Source organism: Sander vitreus, chromosome 2 (genome assembly GCF_031162955.1).
Source record: "Sander vitreus isolate 19-12246 chromosome 2, sanVit1, whole genome shotgun sequence".
Lineage (NCBI taxonomy): Eukaryota > Metazoa > Chordata > Actinopteri > Perciformes > Percidae > Sander > Sander vitreus.
Genome location: NC_135856.1, coordinates 8981442 through 8992057, shown reverse-complemented (window position 1 = coordinate 8992057; position 10616 = coordinate 8981442). Strand labels below are relative to the sequence as shown.

General features: G+C 43.2%; 1 protein-coding gene across 1 annotated transcript in view; it reads right to left on the bottom strand.

Annotated features, from left to right (window-relative positions):
* Positions 1-245: 245 nt before the first annotated feature.
* The window catches only part of LOC144534247 (uncharacterized), a 47435-nt gene continuing 37064 nt past the window's right edge, over positions 246-10616 (bottom strand). The window contains exons 41-66 of the mRNA XM_078276080.1: positions 10176-10283; positions 9808-9915; positions 9652-9705; positions 9464-9517; positions 8679-8786; positions 8028-8081; positions 7858-7911; positions 7706-7759; positions 7551-7604; positions 7312-7419; positions 7091-7144; positions 6406-6459; positions 6233-6286; positions 5964-6017; positions 5772-5879; positions 5627-5680; positions 4559-4612; positions 4369-4476; positions 3825-3878; positions 3658-3693; positions 3493-3546; positions 3057-3366; positions 2677-2789; positions 2490-2558; positions 1296-1529; positions 246-1215 (exon numbers count right to left, since the gene is read on the bottom strand). Of these exons, the coding sequence (XP_078132206.1) occupies positions 1069-1215; positions 1296-1529; positions 2490-2558; positions 2677-2789; positions 3057-3366; positions 3493-3546; positions 3658-3693; positions 3825-3878; positions 4369-4476; positions 4559-4612; positions 5627-5680; positions 5772-5879; positions 5964-6017; positions 6233-6286; positions 6406-6459; positions 7091-7144; positions 7312-7419; positions 7551-7604; positions 7706-7759; positions 7858-7911; positions 8028-8081; positions 8679-8786; positions 9464-9517; positions 9652-9705; positions 9808-9915; positions 10176-10283 (2313 nt within the window). The 3' untranslated portion in view covers positions 246-1068. The remainder of the gene's footprint in view (positions 1216-1295; positions 1530-2489; positions 2559-2676; positions 2790-3056; positions 3367-3492; positions 3547-3657; positions 3694-3824; positions 3879-4368; positions 4477-4558; positions 4613-5626; positions 5681-5771; positions 5880-5963; positions 6018-6232; positions 6287-6405; positions 6460-7090; positions 7145-7311; positions 7420-7550; positions 7605-7705; positions 7760-7857; positions 7912-8027; positions 8082-8678; positions 8787-9463; positions 9518-9651; positions 9706-9807; positions 9916-10175; positions 10284-10616) is intronic.

Here is a 10616-nt window from a genome sequence, read left to right as displayed (position 1 = left end):
ATTTCAGTCAACTAGTGTACTGACTGAAGGACTGACATTGCCATCCCTAAAACTAGCTTTTAATTGACATGCATTATACCGTATGCAGTCATTAAGCACCATGTAACCATGGTAAGAGAAGTGCAGTCTGAATATTATATTTAAAAAAAAAAAAACAGATCAAAGTGCAAAACAGTGTAAAAACCACACTGAATGGAATTTCTGGTTGGAGAACATCAATAAAACTAAATCTCACCATATTAACTTAAATGTACATTATGTACTTTTATTAAAATATGTTACTCAGTCACTTCCCCACACAACGAAAGACCTTGAGGCAATCATGTACCACAGTTTTTTTCTTATGTTGAAAAAATATAAAACACAGCTTCACAATATAAAAAAATGCACTGTCCCAGTTCCCTTTTACAAAGAAATGTACTCTGTTAGGAGCCACATACTAGCACCGTGATGAATTACACTCCAATATCCATCACATAACAGATAATTATAACAACAAAGTGACAACAACAAACAAATACAACACAGCAAATTGAGGTTTGATGATATTATGGAACAACATGGTGGGGGAATGTTGCTCACATATGGTGTTTTTATATTTTTAAAGATGATTCACTGATCATAATGTTTTTAGACTTGTGTATGATTATGTATAGGTGGGAAATGAGTGCATAGATCAATACACATATGAACAGACAAGATTGAAACAGTGAGAGCACCACTCACTCCTTCCAAAGGAATGATAAAATGAAAATGTGAAATGAAAAATAAAAAGTGTGTAACTGAGGATGTGGTTGACTGTCAATACATTTATGCACTGCTCATGAAAACACAATATGCGAGTCAGTTGTGAGAATGTATGAGATGAATAAAATGAAATTAAGAAGAGCGAATGAATGTCTGTATCACAGATGAATGTGTAGATGAAGGAACACTGTTGTAGGTAAATCAACTTATAAATATGTGGCACCAGGTATGTCTTGAATGTAGTTTTCTCCCTGCATGTAAAAAGTGTCCATGGCTCTTTTTCCTATTAAATTACTCCTGTTGTAATCTTCTCCCGCTTGGTTAACCGTTGTAGCAGACTGGGCCGACTTGAAAACCAAATTTCTGGTTCCCCTTCCCAAAATCAGCCACAGCCACGTCGATGATGGGGAGCGTGTTGGACAGCGGAGCGTCAAATTCCAACACCGTCCTCTCTTGCCCCGAGCGCGTCTACAGCAGAGAAACACATCATATCGGATGAAAAAACAAATGTACGTGTTTACAAATGTATACATATCTGTGTTACTCACCTGACACCCGTCGTACAGAGCACTAATGTAATGTGTGTTCTCATGTGTCAGCTCCTCCCCGTCGGCGCCTCTGAAGCGCAGTGCGTGTTCGTGGCTGTAAGTGGCGGCGTGCAGCCAGGCGGCGGAGTTGAGGCAGTGGTAAGTAAAGGTCTGCTTGGCCGTCGCGCTCAACAGCTGCAGGAAGGTCAACTGGACCACGTGGACGGGAACGTTGTCCGATCCGGAGTAGGAAATCTGGGTTAGAACACCAGAATCACACACATAAAGTACACAGAAAGGTAGTTGTGTAACATGGGCACAACATTGATGACATCATCCCAAAATCATGGTTAACCAATACAGTCCCTCCAGAAAAACGCGATTACACGATTGCATAATTCAATGCATAATCAGCCGAAGTCCGCATATTTATGCGTGTTTTTGCAAGTTCCCGCAATTTCATTGCATAAAATTGCATAAATATCCCCCATATTCCATCGCATTTTTTAAGAAAACGTGCCGCATAATCAAGGATTTTTGCCCGCACCAATCGCAAAAAAACTAATAAAGCAACACAATGTACCTGGAGTGCACCGGTTTATAATGCTGATGATGATGCTCATGACTGTAACTTTTTTAAGATATATTTTTTATAGACTTTTTAGGATTTTTTTTAGATAGTACAGATAGACAGGAAAGGGAGAGGAGAGTGCGAGAGGATGACACACAGCAAAGAGTCAAGGAGTCCGCCTACATTGGTGGCAACATTTTAGCAATTGATCCTGAAGGGTACATGAATGCTTGTACCATATTAATCCAATCGTTGTTAAGATATTTCACAAAAAGACACATATGCCGACCTGCGGCAGGAAAATCGGCATTAGAAAATTAGCTGAAGCTTGTTAACCAATCAGAAAACTTAACTCCCTGCAGCCGCTCCTGCACTTCTGGTCGGCTCATGCCTGATGTGATCTGATTGCTGCCAAATGACTAACTTCAGTTGATCTGATGTGTTTTGTCTGCTTTCAATACCCACTTAATTAAATGCTGAGTGCCTTTCTATAGCCAACATGTGCTGCTGATCAGCATTCAACCACATATGCCCCACATTCGCAGCAGTGATTGCACTATTTCACATTTGAGGTCCTTTTCCATTAAGTCTTGTATAAAAACACACACTGACATACACTGATATGTAAAAACATCAAACTATACCTGTTTTCCTTTCCTGAATTTACTATACCAGGTGCCAGACGTCTCCCCTTTCCAGGCTGCCAACTTCACCTGATGGCAAACAAACATATAATAATGTTTTAACTTTTTCTGAGAAGTTATTCAGCTTCTGGCAAAGGCTCCTGTCAAAAAAATGCCAGTGAGCGTGTGTTTCTGCATGTGAACTAACCGACTGGAACTTCTTGTCAGGTTGCAGGCACGTCTCTCCCTGTGCAGTGAAGTTACAAAACACTTTGAAGGAGTCTCTATGGCAACCCTGGTTGGGATCTATCCAGTACTCACCTGGAGAGAGAGAGAGAGAGAGAGAGAGAGAGAGAGAGAGAGAGAGAGAGAGAGAGAGAGAAAAAAAGCAAGAGGAGGGCAGAGGGGTCAAATAAACTCAACTACTGTCAACAACAAGAAAACCAAACGGAGGAAAATCCTACAGATAATATCAGATGGAGAAGCAGAAACGCAGACAGCTAGGAAGAAATACAGATAAAATTAGTTTAGACATGCAGGCAGACAGCTGTGACATTACTAATGGCCAGAGAGAAACTGATAAAGTACCGTTGGGGAGATCTGGGTGGAGGAGCCAGAGCTCCTTGCAGGTGCGGGCGGGGCTGTGGTACGTCCCTTGTGGGTTACGCAGATCCTCCACCTCTACTTTCATAGAGGACAGAGACGCAAATACTTCTTCCATGCCTTGGCCCTCCTCCTTCATCTGAACATCCTGGTCCGCCTGGTCCCTCTGCATCCATTCCTCCTCTGCTCCATCTATCGCCTCCTCCTCTTCAAGTGCAGCACCATCCACCAAGGTGTGGGTTCTCCTTCTCCGTCCTCGCTCTGGCAGAGGGGCTATGCCGGCTGCTGGCATTCCCTGAGGAGAAGGGAGGAGGGAGACAGGAACAGCGCAGGAAAAACAGATGTTGCGTTTCGGTTAATTGTCAGTTAATGAGAGTTGCATGGTTGTTGGTTGCGCTACATTTCTGTAAGCAGAACTCACTGGTGGCCCTGGAGGTCCTACAGGTCCAGTGTCTCCTCTGGGACCAATTGGACCCTAAATCCACACGGAGCAAAGGGATGACTTCAGGGTGGTAGAGAGGTATGCAGCTCCAACGTGATAGTACTGACTAATTTAATCCAATAAAACAATGCGCATCACAGTTACCTGATTTCCCTTGGAGCCCTTTGTACCAATAGCACCCTGTGAGAGAAGTAAAGAGTTAAAGCTAAAGACACACAGAGGGAAGATGAACAATGTCCCAGTAACCCCATGCTAACGATGGTGATGTATATTTTTTGGCATTTGCTGTCAATATTATCTTGAATACTCACAGACAGACCCGTGGGGCCAGGGGGGCCAGGGGGACCATGTGGACCAAGTAGACCCTGATATTAAAAACACAAGGAAACAATACCGTCAAATAAAGAGAACAAGTAGATATGCTGGAGGTAACCACTACGAATGCATTGTTGTTTGTGATGACAATTAGAAAGAATATAGAATAATCGCCAGCTTTATATCCTTTGAAGATGGATTAACCTGTTGGGGCTCCCCGTGAAAAAAAAAGTGCTCTATGAGTGAATGAGTTTACAATTGTTATCATTCTCTGTCATTGTTTAAGGAAATTCCAATCAATCATGTTGATTTGACAATAAAGTATTGAATCTGGATTATCACAGCAAGAATTATGGCTTATACAAAAATCATACTGAACCATGAGTGTAAAACCATAGCATGTATCAAACTGAATTTTCCATAGTTACACACCTAACAATCTGTTATGGCGAGGCCCATGAACCTGCGTACAGATTGCCTACTTTGCCAGGTTGGTAATCTAGGCTTGTGTGTACAGTGTTTTGTGTTTATTTTTAGCACCTCATCTCCCTTTGGACCCGTTAGGCCCTGGTTTCCTGGCAGTCCTCTGTCGCCCTTCTCTCCGATGTCTCCTGGTGGCCCTATCAGACCTATCAGACCGCCGTGGCCCTGCACAGATGTCACAAATGAGCACAGGCTCCAAGTCGAGTCAAGCTCGGAGTTAATGTTTGTGTGTGAAGTATGCACGCACCTTGTCTCCCTTCTTGCCATGGTCTCCCTTTAGTCCTAGTAATCCCGGTGGACCCTGACAAGATGAAGTTATGAGTCAAATGTACACTTTTTTATCACGATACGATATATTTATTCTTTGGACGACGATACAATATTTACTGATATCACAAAGTCGGCCACGATACGATTTCGATTTGATTCAGTTCAGGGGCCTGCAACCCACATGAGACAATACCATAAGCCCATTTAACACAATCAGTTACATTTATTTATATTTACAAAAAACAACTATCATCACTGAGCTCTTCCAGCCATTTAAATCAAAACTCTTTTTAGTGAAAAGAATAGATATAAAGTGTGAATTTCAAAATAAAGGCACATCTTAAAGATACCCCCCGATATGTATTGGGGGGTGGCAGTAGCTCAGCCCATAGGGAGTTGGGTTGGAAACCGGAGGGTCGCTGTTTCAAATCCCAGTACGGAAAGAGGTACAGAGTGTGGACTGGTAGCTGGAGAGATGCCAGTTCACCTCCTGGGCACTGCCAAGGTGCTCTTGAGCAAGGCAACAAACCCCCCTCAACCGCTCAGGGCGCCTGTTCAGCGGTCGCAGCCCACTCACTCGGACATCTCATGTAAAGTACCTGAGTGTGTGTGTGTAGTGTGTAAAAACAACACAGGCCTGTGTGTAGTGTGTAAAAACAACAGAGTGTCAATTGTAATTTCCCCTTTGGGAATCAATAAAGAGTATAAATTATGCATCTATATTTTCACTTTGTATCGATAATATTGGATCGTTGAGGACTGAATCGATATATCGATCCAGATTGATGTATCGTTACACCCCTAGTCAAATGCAAGTTGAAATGAAGCAAGTGCATATAAAACCTCATTCACGTATCACTCGGACAGAGAATATATGTGATGGTAAAGGGTCATCCTGCTTCACCTCCATCTGTTTTAACAGCTTAAGGATGTGATATCATTGTTTTGATCAAACTGTCAATACAATCTTTTTCTTTTCTCTTAACGTCATTTGGAATAGTATTCTTTACTCTGTCATGTTCTGAAATTTGATGAGTCATCTTACCATGGGACCTGGAGGTCCTGTCTGGCCAGGTGGTCCATTTAAACCCTGCTCACCCTGAGAGAGAGACACACAAACAGAAACAATTTAACCTACATCTTTTTTTATGCTCCACATCCACTGCTTCATTCTTCACTGTCTGACTTACTCCAGGGCCGGGGATCCCTCTTAAGCCTTGAGGGCCAGGCTTCCCAGGGTGTCCCTGGGCACCTACGGGCCCCGTCTTCCCTATGGGACCTTCCAAACCGGGCGCACCCTGAAACAGACGCAGAACAAGGTGACCTTCAGAAGCTGTCAGAATTCAGATGTTATTGTTCAAAGAGTTGTTTTGAACTCTCACCTTTCCTCCTTTTAGACCAGCCTTTCCTTCCTTCCCTGGTTTTCCCAAGTGGCCCTGAAGAACATTTTAAAACATTTTAACCTGAATCTGTCGCACAGATGCATTGTACACACACACACACACACACACACACACACACACACACACACACACACACACACACATACACACACACACACATACACACACACACAGAGGGTTTAATCTTATACTTAATCAAACAGGAAATAGAAAAGGAGGATTCTGGGTGAACACAAAAACACACAAACCCTTCGCCCAGGAGGTCCAGATGGTCCAGGTTCTCCTGCCGCTCCTGGTGGTCCCTGAGAAATATAAAGAAACTATTATACACAGTCATTGCATTGGATGATGACAGCATCTTTCATGTTTTTTTATGAATTAAAGAACATCATGGTGTGTGATGTAGAAGGGAGGAGCTCACAGAGTTCCCAGGGTCTCCTATGTCTCCTTTAGAACCGGGCAGACCATCCACACCCTGATGAGAAAAGAAAAATAGTGGGCAGGTGAAAACTACACTTCTTTTGCACGAGAAAGTAAAGTTGAAGATGTCTTTATGGCAACATGAACGCTTTTATTGTGATGTTACAATTATGAGACATATTAAAGAGGAGTAATAAAACAGGCAGACGATGGGTTGTTTGATATATTTTTTGCGCATTTTAGGCCTTTATTTTTTTATAGCACAGCTGAAGACATGAAAGGGGAGGAAGAATGATATGCAAAGGGACGCAGGTCGGAGTCAAACCTGCGGCCGCTGTGTCAAGGAATAAACCTCTATATATGGGCGCACGCTCTACCAGGTGAGCTACCCAGCCGGCCCTCTCAGAATTATGTTTCCTATAATATATGATTCTGTCTATTGATCTTCGATTTGAATAGTTCTGATTAAAAAAACTCCTCCATTTTTGTTGTTATATATATATATATATATATATATATATATATATATATATATATATATATATATATATGTGTGTGTGCACATGGGTGCACGCTCCACCAGGTGAGCTACCCACAATGTTTCGAAAAACTGCCAAAATAATTGGAATTAAAGAAGAAGAAGAAAAAGGGAAAGAGCAAGATGGGTAGAAAGAGCAGGCACTCACATTGGGTCCAGCCTCTCCCTGCTGTCCAAGGTCCCCAGTGAGACCTGGAGGACCCTAAGGAGACAGAGTAGTAGTACAGCATTATATTGCATAGCATTAATGTGTTTTGAATCATGTTAGTAAAGTATGTTAGCATAAAAACTGTATTTCGTGTTGCATTGTGTTGTACAGTATATATAACAGTGCAGTATTGAGTGTTTTTTGGTATGATTGTCTCTCACAGCGTTGCCCTTGGCTCCATCCTCCCCTGTGAGGCCCCTGGCTCCTGGAGGACCAGCTGCTCCTGGAAGCCCCGTATCTCCCTTCTCCCCCTGGTCTCCTTTTCCTCCCTGAAGTAGCAAAAGGAGCAGAGTGAGCGATTAAGAGGGCTGGAGCAGAGGCGAAGAGCAAGAGAAGCTTATCAGCTAAAGATGGTGGGAGATAGTTGGAAGACGTCTTCAATCGATCAAACAAAACTCACAAGCCTTCCTGGAACACCAACTGCTCCAGGGTCCCCTCCCTCGCCATCCTCCCCCTGAGGGAGAAAGAATTGATGTGTAAGAAGAGACTATTTGTTGGGGACAAAACATCGTCATACAATATGTACGCAAAAAGTGTAACTTGCAATTTCTTTACCTTCTCTCCAACAACACCTGGCTGTCCTATCATCCCGAGTCGGCCAGTCGGACCCTGCACAACACAAGTGAAATCACATTATTTCTCCATAATTCAAAACAAGTGCTCGACTACCATAAATGATGATGCATAAACATTACTGTGAGACTTACCTGTCCCCCAATAGGTCCTTGAGGACCAGAGGGGCCTTGTTGACCAGGTGGACCCTAAACCCAGGTATGTAATGAAGGAGAAATAATAACATCAGCTCATCCATTTGTGTAAATGAAGGAAACGTGATGTAAATAAGGGACAGATCTTTAAAAACAGGATAGAAGCTCACCATTAGCCCCCCATGTCCACTCTCACCCTTCTCTCCTGGCAGGCCGGGCATGCCCTGAGAGAAAACACACACACACACACACACGCACACACACACACAGGATTAGAGGATTTAAGCGAAGAGCTCCAAGTTCAAACTGTCTATTCAGAAGACAGCATTTCCATAGTCTATATCCTTAACTTCCACTTCCGCCGGAAAATCCGCCAGATGTCACTCATTTAGGCCGGATATCCGTTGCCTTGGGCTTCCTTTGTGTTGGCATTTTAAACTCCGGTGGATTTATGAAGGACTATGGTTAACCTTTTCTCAGATCTCTGCAGGGTAAATCCAGACAGCTAGCTAGACTATCTGTCCAATCTGAGTTTTCTGTTGCACAACTAAAACAACTTTTAAACGTACACGTTCCACCAAAACAAGTTCCTTCCGAACCTATTTTGCAGCGGCACCGCGGCTTTTCTCCGGTGCTTAGCATCGCCCAAGACGATTGTGATTGGTTTAAAGAAATGCCAATAAACCAGAGCACGTTTTCCTCCCATCTCTGAATGCTATGTGGAGTAGCCAGACTCTCCTCTAGCTCACTTTGGAGGAGGGTCTGGCAAAGTGAGACTATCATTTCCATGATTCGCACCCTGACTGCTGTACAAATCTCACCTGTAATCCTATTGGTCCTCTAGAGCCCTTGAAGCCACGGAGTCCCTCATCTCCTTTGGGACCGTACATGCCCTGCTGGCCCCGGGGGCCCCGCAGTCCATCTATACCCTGGTACACAGAGGAGAGTGAGGAGTAAGTCCTTTTGGCTTTTAAATGGTTCAAGGTCCTGTGAAAGGTTTTCTTCCTTTAATTCCACAAGGTAACAAAACACACCTAAGAGAACCTCTAAAGCTCACTGTATCCCATTTGTTAAATATGTACAAAAACCTAAATTTAGAAACGAAAAGTTGTGGTTCTATTTCTTAGCCAAACATAATGACTTCCTCGAGTCTCTGCAGGTTGCCTGGCTACCTCATGGTGACATATGCCCATGATGACATATATAAGTAGGATTTCCAGGCGCTAGTATTCAAAGCTAAGCTAACTGTCTCCTGGCTGTAGCTTCGTATTTAACGGACAGACATTAGAGAGACATATTGATCCTATCTTCTAACTCGCAACAAGAAAGCAGATAAGCATAGCTGCTAAAACATTTTAATTATTCCTTTCATGGTTAATGCATTATGAGTCCAAGATAAATATTCAAAACGGAATTATAAAGGCCAGACAGTGAGCGTGAAAAACAGCATCTAACTAGGTTTTCTCAACATAAGAAATGTTAATTTGTGGGACTTTTGGGATTCACAAACTTCTCCCCATATTTGTGCTTCAGTGTGATTTGAGGTCTTTCAGTTTTCAAGACACTTAACAAAGACAAACAAAAACAAAGAGAGAAGCAGACTCACCGGAAGTCCTGGCTGACCAATTACACCTTGAGTGCCAGCAGGGCCTGGGGGGCCCTGTGGGAAAAGAGGGGGGGGGAAGAGAGAGAGAGAGAGAGACACACAGACAGACAGACATTCAGACATGATTAGATCTACTCTGGTTATGGAGTACAGTCCATGTTGATGTACTTCTTCAGCTTCAGACTCACGGCTTCCCCTTTGTCTCCTTTGCTGCCTTTCTGCCCAGATTCTCCCTGCTCTCCCTGTGGACGTACAAACACACACAGAGGAGACACAATGTATCGTCACAGGACAAACACACACTCTCTCTTTGCCTCACTGACTCACAGACACACCAAGTTCACCTTATCCCCGTCGTCTCCTGGAGGTCCTGCAGGGCCCATAGCCCCAAGCATCCCTACAGGTCCCTGATCTCCATCCTGACCGGCTGGTCCAATCAGACCCTTTTCTCCCTGGAACATTAATACATTCAACTTGTGTTATTCTGCATACAAGCCAAATACACACACACACACACACACACACACACACACACACACACACACACACAGATCTAAATGGAGATTTTCTGTGTTGTTTTTCCATTAGTACTGATTATGAATTTTTACATCATGTACTGAAAGTATAAAAGGGCGTCAATGCAAGTCTAAAGGGAAGACCTAATAAAATAACTACTAAATACAGCAATGCAGAAATAAGGAGATGTTATTACAGGCTCGCCCTTCTCTCCCATTGGTCCAGGTCCTCCAATCGCTCCGGCCCGACCAGGCTGTCCAATGGCACCTGCTGGTCCCGGAGGGCCCCTCTCACCTGTCGACCCCTACAGACAGGACGTGTTGGTCTTTGAACGTCTCGGCAATTAAAAGTACTGAGGCAATGAAGGCGAAAAATGATGGAGGCATAACAACTGCTGGAATCACTGCTTGATACTGCTTTCAATTATAATACATGACAAAATAGTTGAAAAGATGTTGATTGACTATATTGAAATTGTGAATTTGGTCAGTGGAAATCAATTGATCATGGTTTCACTGGTCTTGTGTAAAGTTTTGCGCTGGAAACGAAAGAAAAAAATGCAACTGAAGAAATATGCTTTCATTTCCCAAACCGATTCAGGGGACATCTTGAACATGAACTATAGTAACACAGAAAG